At 31.0% G+C, this 13,515-nt stretch overlaps 1 protein-coding gene across 1 annotated transcript; it reads right to left on the reverse strand.

Moving 5' to 3' along the window:
- Positions 1-6,961: 6,961 nt before the first annotated feature.
- LOC103482671 (protein DETOXIFICATION 56) lies at positions 6,962-8,814 on the reverse strand. Its single transcript, XM_008438942.3, has one exon. It carries the CDS (start codon positions 8,575-8,577, stop codon positions 7,114-7,116), a length of 1,464 nt encoding a protein of 487 aa, XP_008437164.1. The 5' UTR covers positions 8,578-8,814; the 3' UTR covers positions 6,962-7,113.
- Positions 8,815-13,515: the final 4,701 nt, after the last annotated feature.

Consider the following 13,515-nt stretch of genomic DNA (forward strand, 5'->3'; position numbering starts at 1 on the left):
TTGTAATAAACTGAAAACTTAAGCACCAAATACATTCTCCTAAAAATTAGACAAAAAAAGAAATCCTCTATGAATGTTTTAATCCGAACTACCTCTTTTGCATCTTAAAAAACTAAATACCAAATATACCCATTCTTAAAAACTATTCCATTTTTTAAATTAAAAAACTAAATGCACCTACTATTCAAAGCTTTGGATGAAGAAAGTAATTTTTATAAAAAAAGAAAAAAAAGAAAAGAAATTCCATCCTTTTGAAATTTACAAAGCTATCGATATTTTAGTATAAACATTTCGATTCAATGTGTTAAGATAAAAGTTGATAGAATGTTGGATGTATTTTAAGTGATACGGTGATAACTTATAATTAAAATTTGAGTCACCAAATCTTAAAAAAAAAAAAAAGTTTACAAGATTTTTAGTTGAAAGTAAAAATAGAAGGATTTAAAAGGAAAAATAGTGGATAATATGGTAGCTTTCAAATATATATGTGTATGAGAAGATGAAGAAAAGTGAAATGGGATAATAAATCCATACGTCCTAATTATGGTCCCCCTAAACCAAATCCTCCGTATCTCTTTTTCATTTATGTATATGTATATGTAATATAAATAAAATGAAATAAAAGAAGCGGGCATGGATATGCAAGTGGGGGGACATGGCATGCCATTGGCGGGAGAATATATATCCGTTTCCCGCTAATTCGGACGGTGAGTGGGGACCATAACCTCAATGGATCAAATTCTACTTCTCAATTTCTCATCAACCTGAATAACAAAGTGGACTATTCATTTCCACGTGGCAATTACTTTTTATATAGGAAAATAAAACCCAAAGAAAGAGAAAGTTAGGGGATAGCTATAGGATGGCTTTTGGAGCCACGAAGGGACCCTTGGTCGAGGAAACCAGAACTGACACGTATGCAACAGCTCATTCTAGTGGGTCCCTTTTTTTATATATATATATATAAATGTTGGAAATCCCGCTAAATATAATCTTGGTTGTCGTGGACGACGACACCGCTTTTTGACCGTTGATGAAGAAGGAAGGGGGGGGGGGGGGGGGGGGGGGGGGAAGTTGGCGGCAAATTCGAAAAAAACGAGAACGTTGATTTCGGGTTGGGATCTCATACAGCGGCGCCGCACATTTCTCCGCAAGACACTCTCCCTTCCCCATGTTTTCTCTAATTCTCCCTCTCACTCACGTGAGCCACACATGCCTAATTCACCTCTTCATTAATTCATATTCACACCTTGGTTTTTAACCCAATTAATTCCAATCACTTCTGTGTGCTTAGCTTCATTTTATTATTTGTTTCTTTATCTACTATCATTTTTTTTTAAATATGACAATTAAATTCAAATTATTAGTAAATGTAGCCTAACCTAACAAAATTTTAATTCTTAGAGTTGCTATGTTACCTTTTCGTGGAAGAAAGTTGGTTCAAGACTGAGGTAGGTTGTGAAATTGACATGTGTATATATATATATATTATTAATATTCTACATGTGTCGTAATCAAAGGATCTCACTCCATGGTGCGAACATAAGATACGTAACCTTGATAATATTTGTTTTAGTTTTATATTGAGTGTGACAATATATAATGATGAAAACTAAAAAATTAACCATTTTCAAATTAAGATAAATGTTATTTGAATCAGATTTAAAACTAATATAAGTATTTAAGGATATTAAGTCGAATCAATGGAATATAAAGTTAATATGTTGAGTTAAAAAGAAGAAGAAAAATGAACTTGTGATAAATACTATTGATATTGAGTTATTTAATATCGATTTAACTTGGTTAATTAGAGGATTTTAATTTGGTAAAAGGGTTAAATAAATAAATACCGACCGAAATAAAGAAAGGGAATTTAGTTGTCCAAGTAAAAGAGAGTAGGTAAGCATGGCCCCAATAATCCTAATGACGGATTATGAACGACCAAAATAAAATTAATAAAAATTCCAAATTAGAAAAACATCCGTCAATGGAGTATGTTGACCAGAATAATTCACAAAATCCAAGTGGCAGGCTGTAATTGGTGGAGATCGTTGTTGGGTGATAATGAGCACTGAGCGGTTCGTGTACGTACAGAAGTGATGAACCGTCAAATGATAATCGGATGGACAGTGTTGATTCCCCGTAAGAAACCGATAGATGGGTGACATGAGATTGAAGGAAATGAAGGAAGAGATAACGTGAAATGGAAGCAAATATGTGTTTTGTGGGTCAAATTGATTTGCAATATTGATGGATGGCTTGCCTTTCAAGGCAGGATTTCAACACCTTCTCTACAAATTATTACTACAAGAGGGTGTCGTGGTGAACTAATAATATACTCCATAGTTTTCAACTTTTTTTCCATATATAATACAAAGTATACACTGATAAATTACAAAGTTTGGTTAAAATTAATATAAAAAAAATATATATCGGGAGGGTAAAGGAGTTTGTGTAGAAAAGAAAAGTGAATGAAAGCAATATATATATAACATTTATTTTGATGGAGAGTTTGCATGAGGAAGAAGCGTGTTAGTTTAATGAATAAACATGGAGTGAGAGTATGCATTACAAGAAGTCCTTCACTTCCAAGTGTGACAGCTTTGATAATGGTACGGCCACACACACACACACACACATATATATATATATTATTAAGGATGGGAAGCCACACGTGACTTTCATGAGAGTGTCCTGGCAATGGGACCAATAATAAGTGTGAATGATAATAGTAAAGTTAAATTGCAATAACTATTTTTGAAAATATTTATGAATTTTTGTGTTTTTTGATATATTATGGATTTTGAGATTTATATTTTTGATGTATGGAACAAATACGAATAAAAATGATATTAATTATAATAAACTAAAATCTTAGGGAAGGTAGAAGTTGTAATTTAATAAATGATTTGAGGAGGGTGGGTAGAAATGGAAGTTGGGGGTGTGCAGTAGAAAGTTGGTTAAATAAAAGTGAGACAGCTGGGGTGTGGTTGGTGTAAACAAAGCCACCATGGTCCCATATAAACAAAACCACCAAAACTTATTAAAGAGGGAGAAAGAGGGAATTGAATTTCTTGAGATACAAGAGAAAGGGAAGAATTAGAAGACAATGACATTTCAAACCCCAAATTTCTCTTCACCTTTTGTTTTCATGGGTCCCATTTCAATTACCCTATTCTTTTTACCTTAATGCCCTTTCTTCTTCTTCTTCTTCTTCTTCTTCTTCTTCTTTCCTTTCACTAATATTAAAAACCATAGTTTGGATCTTATTCAACATAAAACAATAATAAATTAAAACTACATGATCAAGAGAATGATAAAATTCAATATGCCAAAAATACTATATTTTGGAAAATATTATTCTAGGACCGAAATCAGCCCACAGGAGGTGCTAACATATATCCTAACCCATGATGATAAAATTGCTATATTATATCCTAATGACAGTAGCTTCGGAACTCTATTTTTCTAAACACATCATAATTACTATAGGGAAAGTAAGCGGTTTCAAATTCTTAAATACTTCGACTTTTTACACCTTTAGTACTTAAACATCGACCACATTTATGTTTACATTCCATTTGTTTTGCAAGTCACGTTCTTCTTTCCTCAAGACAAATTTACCTTTGTTATTATGGGAATGCTATGTTATTTTTCCTATTTAGATTTTAACATCAACACTGATGGAGCATGAATGAGCTGCAGTTGAAAAATGAGGATTCCTCCAATTTTATTTGGTGTTGAATTTAAATCTCAATTAGGTTTTTTCAATGTAGTATTTTTTATAACTTTATAGTAATATACACATGTTTAATATTGTTTAGAGATGGAACCAACTAATATGCTTAGAATTTTCTAACTATGATCTAGCTTATAATTAAAGCTTCACACTTAAGTATATCGATAGTTTTTAATCAACTTTTTGTAACATTCACCCATTTAAAGTTTTTTTTTTGTAGAAATGCAACTAATTAAGATAAATGATGTACATCTTAACAAATCTAAAATATATGTTGGTCAAGTTTTTCACTATCAGACGTTCCATAGTATTTTCACAAACTTCAATACATAAAACTCCATTACAATACATAATTTGGAACTAGGAGTAGCACCAACCCAAAATCTCCACGAAATTTTTGTAAAACATATTTGAAAAGAATAAGTAAGGACTATAATAGATGTCGGCTCCCAATTGGAAGATAAATTATAGGGAAGCTATTATTGTTTATTCATAGTCCAAAGGAAAATAAAAGGTTAGAGTTAGGTATTTCAAATATTGTTTAATTAGGCATCAACTTTTTGTTATGGGTATTTGAAAAAAAAGGTGGAAGAACCAAATTAAATGAAGTGAGATAAGACTAAATTAACAAATGGCTCCTTATTCATTTTTTTTTCTTTTCTTGATGTTGACAAATTGGGCAGTGTTTAATTAAAGAAGATTCTCAAATGGGTTAAAAGCTTTGGTTGGGGATTCTGTTTTACTTTATTTTTATAAAAAAAAAAAGTCAAATTAATTATCTTTTTAATATACATATTTTAAGACAATATATACATGTGTTTCATGTTTTGTTTAGGAGATGGAATCGACTCAATTGAGTGAAATAAAATCCAACCAAATTAACACATATCATTCCCTCTTCTTTTTTCTTTCTTTCTTTCTTTCTTTTTTGTTTTTGTTGTTGATATTCCAAGTAAGGAATAATTATGTTATTTAGGGTTTTTTTTTAATAATTATTTAATTATGTATAATCCTTTTTTTAAACATTAATTGAGAGTGAAAAAAAAAAACACCACGAAAAATTATGGGCGAGAGTGAGATTTAGGGTTAAAAACTATTTATTTGAGTTTTCGAAACTTGGTTTGAATTTTTAAAACATGGAAAAAAAGTAGATAACAAAGTATGAAATTGATAGGTGAACAATGTATTTATTGACTTAATTTTTTTTTTTAAAAAACCTAATAATTACCAAAGGAGACTTTAAATATTACAATTTTTAATTTCAAAACTTAACTTTGTTTTTTTTTTAAACACTCTTAAGACAACAAGATGAAAGTAGCGTTTACAAATTTAATTTTAAAAAGTTAAATAGTAATTAAACAATGGAACTCATACCAATATACTTCTTGAGGAATATTTATTCTAAGATATGATTCCTTTTCTAGATTTACTTTTCCAAGTTGCAAATAGGATCAAAATTTTCGTTTAAGAAAAAAAAATGAACGATTTCAAGTATAACAGAATGAACTAAATATTTAAAAATTCAATAAAATTTTATATATATGTTACTATACCAATAGACTTAGTAATATTGATATACACTCATAAAAGTTTGTCCGATCTGATAGAATTTGAAATATTTCTATATTTTATAAATATGTTCAACTATTTTGTTACTTACTAAACCATTCTAAAAAAAATCTCAAACTATTCTCCATCTAAGTATTATATACATTTATTGAGAAGGCCCATTGAATTAATATTTATATAATTTAGACACTTAGGAGGATTTACTTTCTTATATTATAATAGAAAGTAAAAGAAGTTAAATCCAAACCCATTAATTAAGGGAAATGTGAAACTTTTTTTAATATCTTGTGTTTTAATTAAATTTGATTTGAAGCAAAGTTCTACTTTTTATTTTGGGAATAATTAATTAAGTTGAAGTGTATAGTGTTATCATGCTTCCATTTCCATTTCCTCACTGTAATTAAAGGACTAGCTTAAAGCTAATCAAATAAATTAATTAGAACAAACTTAAGTTCACCTCCATGCTTATCATTTAACATGAGGTGACAGTTTGCATAAAAAATTGACGTGATTGTGAAATTTTTAAGTTTATTTTCATTTTAATTATTCTTGAAATTACCATAACCTCAATCTCATACTCTATTTTTTAATATATGTAAACAAAAATTGAAGAACTGTCAATGTGATAGCTTCATCTGGTGTGTAGCCTAATGAGTACCTCTAAGTATTTTCTCTTTTAACCATTTATGATTTTTATTCTAAATCTTCTATTTAAGATTTGACATTCTTTTGTTCTGAAATTTGTCTCTTAGTCACTCTAAAGCTAGGTTTAATTTTCACTCCTTACATTTTTTCTTTCTAGATTATTTTTACTAATCTACACGTCCCTGTCTTTAAAATTTACGAATCCGCCACTATTTGTTGATAGCATTATGAAGTACTAAGTAGGCAACCTTTGGGCCAAAAGGCTAGCTAGTGACTTTCTTCCTTTGGGCCTAGATATTTGTTCATAGCAAATTATTCCACAGTTCGTTTGGGGACTCATACATCGACATGTTGAAAATATATAGAATTGCACATTTAATTAATTCATGTGCAATGATAAGGATATACACCATATTTCGGAGTTTTGTCTTTAATCTTAACGGAGAGTTCATGATGAAGAGTAAGTTGTTCAAAGATTTTGGGAAAAAATTGTTTTTCGAAAACTTAATGTTAACGTGGTTTAGCTTGACTACGATGGTCTACCGTTGGAGAAGTAAGGGGTAGATTATTAGAAATTAGAATGGGTAATTGATTTTTATTAGATAACAAGAAACTTCATCTCAAACCAATTTGGCAAATAGAAGGAGTAGCCAATCTATAAGGAATGTGAGTTTTTTAACATAGATTTTTCAACAATTTTCAAGGATTACAATTATGTTTATCACAATCGTTAAGTGTTAGCATGAAGCTAAAACTATAGTCGATTGTTTAAAAGAGTCATACTTGGAATGGAATGTCAAAATCCCTTGGTGGAGGTAGAGCTAGAGCTACATTCAAGTAAAGTTCTAAAACTATACGGTTTTCAGAACTTTTTTTAGTCTAGAAAAATTTATTTCTATCTCTTGTTTTATCATTCATTACATAATCGTATGATTGAATTAGTTGACTCAGGTGTGGTACTTTTTGTTTTTGTACAGATTAGACTCAATCGATACGTTTATAGAAAGGTTTCTCAAATTCCAAGTTTAAATTTAGAAATCGTAACTATGCAACCTCCTTGATACCCTTGCCCGAGGTCGATGAGTCTATACAACTTCCATTATTTCCTTAAAGATCTAAAATCGTAGCACAACATAGGACAAATGAGTTTATTTCTAACATCATGTTTTTACATTATCAACAACAACGACCTCTCCATCTTTAGCCATGAGTTGAGCCGCTTGAGCTTCTTTCCCCCAATCAATCCTCCAAACAAAAACCATTAACAAAACCAAACACACAAACACTCCAACCAAGAACCCAATCAAAAGCCCACCAAGCCCAACCCCAACTTTAAACCCCAACACCACCCCCAAAGGCAAAGCCACTCCATAGAACCCACCAAGACTCGCACCCAACCCCATCAACGGCTTCCCCACTCCTCTCACTACTCCGCCACAAACCGCCACCGGAAAATTCACCACCTCAATCGCCGCCATCAAAACCAGCATCTTCTTCACCATTCTCACAACCTCTTCATCTCTAGTAAAAATCCTCCCCCATTCCCCTCTCCCCGCCACCATCGCCGCCGCCCCCATCAATCCAACCACCACACTCCCCACCACCGATACCCCCGCCGACCACCTCGCCGCCAACCCACTGTTCCGACCCAACTCGTTCGACACACGCGCCGACGCACACGTGGCTAACGATAACATAACAGAGTAAAGCAAATAATCGAAGTTTAATACTATAGCTATGGTCCCTACGGCTTGTTTAGCATTGGGAAGACGGCCGGTGAGAAGTATCAGAATCTCGTAACACCACCATTCAAGACAGGTGGTTAAGCAACACGGACCTGAAAGCTTCAATAGGCGAACCCAATCTTGAACCGTTTGATCAAACCACCCCCCACCTTCTTCATTATTACTCATACTTTGTTTCAACCAAACGTAAATCGCTAATGAAATCATTGCTACAAAATCTGTTACCCAAATCGCTATGGAAACCCCAATTAATCCCTTGGATTTAGCAAGAAAAATGTTGATGGGTACATGAAGAGCCAAAGCCAGAGCAGAGGACAACATGGTCGGGAGCGTCTCTGTTTGTGAACTGAGATACGATTTCAATGGGCAGAGGAATGAAGTGATTAACAAATCAGGGAGAAGATAGAAAAGATAGGTTTTAGCGGCAATTGAAATGTCTTTTTGTTGACCGAAATGGATCAAGATTGTGTCGACGTTGAGCCAGAGGAAAGAAATTGGAAGTGTAGCGAGGAGTAAAAGGAAGATGGACATGAACAGAGTTTTGTGAAGGAGTTTGAAATTCTTGGCGCCGAAGGCTTGACCGCAAATGGGTTCCATGGCACAACAGAGACCATTCAAAACGGAAAAGCCGGTGACATTTGCGAAGGTGAAACCGAGTGTTCCGGCGGCTAATGGAAGATCGCCGAGACGGCCAAGGAAAGCAGTGGTAATGGCTATCTTTACAAACCATGTTAAGTTCATAGCGATGAGTGGAAGAGCGATGCCTCTTTGTAATTTCAGCTCGGAAAGAATGGAGTTGATGAAATCTTTTGAAACCCATTTCGTAATTCTTGGGCTTGATCCAGATTCCAAGGTTGAAGAAGATACAGTTACAGACATCGACCCCCCTTTTTTTTTTTTTTTTCTCTTTTTGAATTGGGGGAAGAGTTTTGTTCTTGGGTGGATTTTGTAACTTAATTTGTAAGGCCTAAGATGAAGATGAAGATGAAGATTTAGTTGACGTGATTGAGATACTCTTGATCGAACTTTAGTGAATTAAAAAGAAAAATGTGATTGAGATACTCTTGATCGAACTTTAGTGAATTAAAAAGAAAAATGTGTATATGATATAGATGTAAAGATGATTGGGTCTCTTTTTTTTTTCACTAAAAATATATATAGAGCACTAATGGCAAAGGCAAAGGAAATAATGCAAAGATTGGCTCAATAATAAGGGTTTGTGTTAGTGTGATGCATGCAAAAGAAAAAGATTGAAGATTTACGACACAACAAGGACATAAATTCTTGAATTCTGAAATATAAATTCAAATCACTACTCTTTCAATAAATCTAACCTTTGGAAATTGTTAACGTATAAAATTTTCAGCAATATTTAAGGTAATATGTGTGAGGGTTAAGTTCTATTCTATGAAATTAAACTCTTTTTAATATACAAAAGATGTCTTTGATAAAAGTATTCCAACTCGCAAAAGTTGAAAAATCCAAACTATATGATTGATGGACAGGGGAAGGCAAAGTAAACATACATCATACTTTAATTTTCCTTTTTGCTTAAATTATTAAAACAAAAATGCCCTACAATCAACACTATCCTATTATCTATTATCTTTTTTCTTCCATCCTATTTTTTTTATATTATTTTGGTTTATGGTTTGTTCGGCTTTACTTTCCGTTTGTATTTAGATTTGTCCAACTTAAGCCATACATATGTTTTAGAAGTGTAAATAATGTCTCAAATTAGTTAGAAAAATAAGTGATCATGATTGCATAAGAGAGAATTTAAATATGAAACTTTTTGAGGTGGTACCAAAAACAAAACTTCAAGGATTTATACCCAAAAGAGACAATATCAATTGGTGTCCGAGTTATGATCTAAGCCTAGATGTATAGGTAACACCAGGTACATTCTACAAAATTGATTTGTGTGGTTGCACTCATTATTAAGGGGAGGATTGTTATCATCAGGGCAAACAAAGTTCTACGTTCTTAAGTAATGAAATAATCGTGGGTATATAAGTAACAAATATTATTTGAGGTCTTTTGAGAGTAAGAACACCAAAAAGCGAAATCTTAATAATTTATACTCAAAATGATTTCTAAATTATTTTGTTATATCATATGATTTTTTAGTTTGATGGACTTTTAACTAACTTAAAGATAACTCGAGTATCAAGAATTTTAAAATGCATGCTTTTGAGTTTTTAACCGAAGGATTAAAATTTTGAATCTAAAGCATTAATTCTTTTTAACTCTAACCAAAACACTTTTAAAAGATAAACTAAAAATTCCAAGTAAGTTCAACAAAGCTTATCTAAAAAGAAAAGCATGGGAGAGCAATAGTTTAATAATATGATTATAATTAATTTAACATAATCTTTTGTGTCCCACTCTTTTTCTCTTTGAGTGAGACCCCATTCCCAATCCACTTGGTTTACCCATTTAAGAGAGTATGATATGCTTTTCACCCTAATCCCACTTACTATATTTTATATATCATTCTCTATGATTCACCACTAACTCATCTCTCAAACACAAACACACACATAAATTACAAGTGTGTGTTTCTTAGCTATATAATACAAATTTATTTATTTAGTTCAAATAATTATTATATTGAAGATTCTGTATGAAAATGAATTGGGTAAAATTTAAGATTTAAAACATGGGATGAATGATGACAGAAAGATAGACAAAATGACAAGAAAGATTAATGCGCCATATCTTTATATTATATGATACGTATTGAATTAGGTTTAAGTATAGGAGAGAAAAGAAATTCCATTTAGTTACATTTATATTGGTTGCTTTACGCAACCTATAATGCAACACAACATTCAAAAGAATAAAATGGTTCCTTTATTATTATTATTATTATTATTATTATTATTATTATTATTATTATTATTTCCCCCTCCTTATCCGTACGAAATTTACTAGGAATAATATTACTGTAGTTATTTTGAAAAGAGAAAAGAATATTTGGTTTGGTATTTATGATATAAAAGGAATACAATTACAATATATGAAAATTAGGCATCCCATAGCCAAGAAAAAAGAGGGAATATAGAGTTTTTAATTAATTAAATAGATTATTCCCGATAGCCAAATTATTAATAGGAAAGGAAGATAGAAAAATTTACAAATTAAGAGAATGAAACTTTAGAAGATGTTTCTTTTCTTTTTTGTTTTCCTCTTTCCTCCTTTGTTAAGAAACAAACAACGATTTTTTTGTGAGAGATAAAGCAATAATTTCTAAAACCCTTTTCAGTTATAACTTTAATTTTTTTCTTTCTTCCAGTTATAGGCATTGCAATTAAAATTGCTGTCTAATTGACTTTTAATTTTTGTTTAATAAGTTAGATTACTAGATTATAAAACGATTTTAAGAATCAACCTAGCTTATTTTCAAAAACAATAAAGTAATTGAATTTTAAAATTTACAACCAAACACAAATTTTAAATGGAAAAAGAATATAATAATGTCATTTAAACTATGAAGAATTCTTTTAATTTAAGCATCAAATTTTAATTCTAGAAATGCAAACAATATTGGCGATGTAGAGAAATGATGTTCCAAATGTAATATTTGGGCTATAGGATAAAAAATTAGAACTTGATGTATGTTTGATGGTCACATTGTTAGAAATAAGAAAATCATTTTTATTTTGAGAAACATAATATAAAGTAAATTTTTGTCTGAGTTAGTTTTAGAATGAACAATATAGTATGGAAATGTAATATCCAAATGTTGCTAATTAGGATCTAATTTAGGGTTTGATAATTGGTAATATTGTGTGTACTCTTCTCTAAAATTTACTTTTCAAGATTATGGAAGATGGCAAAAAAAAAAAGAAAAAGGAGGAAGAAGAAGAAGAAGAAAATAGAGGTTAATCCCCACAGACAAATATTGTATACCTAATTTGAAAAAGGTTGAGGAATCTACTTTCTTTAAACTTTTCTAAAATGAAAATGATAGATATAAAGCCACTTTGTTTTTGTTCAATGACTTTTTATAACTAAACCCATTTGCTATCAAATAATTGGGATTGGCTTCATAACAATAGAATTAGTCAAGGCCAAATAATACTATTAATTTGCCTTTAATTTATAGATGCTTCTTTAGTGGGTAGCTTCATCAAATGGATTATAATTCCATTTTTTTTCTCTAATAACTCCCATTCATATTTCATAACTATGGTAACATTCTAGGTTCATGATTCAAAATTCGGATTCGATACCTAATGGTCCATCATTATTAATTATTATTGCATCTTTTACGACATGACAATGTTATCTACTTGTCTTGAACTATTTCTAATAGATGAAACTTGTCTTCACAAGCAACAAGGTTCTTTCAGGATATTTTGTGTTCGCGCTCGGAGTAATCTTAGTTGGTATACACAGTGACTTTCGATTCTTTTAATAATTTTTTAACCATATAATTTTATATCCTCAAGATCTATCTCCATTCATATGCAATCTCAATTCATTCATATTTTCCACCTAAATTTGGGGTTACAACTATTAATATAAAATAAAAAGGAAAGAGAATGAGAGCAAAGTTATTATTGTTGTTCTTATTATCGGGTTTTATGGGTGACTAGGAAGATTCTTAGGGGGTGTTTGGGGTCTAGAATAGGGGTGTTCGGGTCTAGAATGTAATTAGGATTACTAAAAATCAAATGAGTATCGGAATCTTGTCAAATTGAGGAAAAAAAAAATAAATTTGTAAACATGAAAACGATGAAAAATAGAATTTAATTGCAAATTGTCGAGATGAAATAAATTAGGTATTACAATTCGACTTCAAAATGATCAATCCAAACATGAATTTTGGATTACATTACAATGCATTTCAATTCCATTACGGGTGTCCAAACGCCATCTTAATATAAGGAGAGTTGCACAACCTCTCTAGAACTTTGCTCAACCAATAAATTAGATTAAAAAGAAGAGCTTAAAATAATCAACAATTTCAAAGGAAGATAGAGATGTTTTTCCCTTTATGCTACTCAACACCATCTCCTGTTGTCCACTTTGCATACCTAAACATCATGCTTCTTTTTCTTTCTTCTTTCTTTCTCCTTTTCCCTTTTCTTTTTGTTCTGTTTTTTCTTTTCCTTTTTTTTATTATAAAGAATTTTTTTTTTGCAATTTCTTCTTCACCATTCCTCAAAATTTTGTTTTGTTTGGTGCAATCATTTCTCCTACCTTTTTTTTTTCTTATCCTAGTGATCAATAAACCTAACGAAAACCAACCACGATCGGCATGGGCAATGGGCCATGTTAAAAAGAGCTTAACGGATGATTTTAAAACCCAAAAGGTGTTGGGCCTTCAAGACAGTAAGCCCAATTCAAATGATATTTGGGCTTTTCTTCAATTTCTCAAAATGCAAAAATTTAACCTAACATATTAACTGTGTATCTAAGAGCCCAGAACTCCTCATCCATCTCCCTAACTCAAGTTTAGTATGAATTTGTTCAACTAAACTCGAAGTTTGATGTTCGATCTCTTCATGAGATATTGATAAGAACTCATATATTTTAATTTCAGCTTCATACAAATGAGTTATCGATCCAATCGAGATACTCTCCATCAAGAATCCCTCATCTAAAAATCCCAAATTATTGCTACTTTTTTTTTTCTTTTTTATCAATCATATTTTGTTTCATACAACTTTTTTTCAAGTTATTTTACTTAAATAGCACCTTAAAAAATTGTCAAATTATTTTGTAATGTAACTATCCCAAAATAAATACTCAAAACAAACAAAATTTAATCTTATTCTCTTTTTTTTTAAAAAAAAAAAAATCCAT

This window comes from Cucumis melo, chromosome 9, assembly GCF_025177605.1.
Source record: "Cucumis melo cultivar AY chromosome 9, USDA_Cmelo_AY_1.0, whole genome shotgun sequence".
NCBI classification, from domain to species: Eukaryota; Viridiplantae; Streptophyta; class Magnoliopsida; order Cucurbitales; family Cucurbitaceae; genus Cucumis; species Cucumis melo.

Bases quoted from the DNA above. Each gene is read 5' to 3' on its own strand.
- LOC103482671 (XM_008438942.3), bottom strand. From the start codon at position 8,577: ATGTCTGTAACTGTATCTTCTTCAACCTTGGAATCTGGATCAAGCCCA.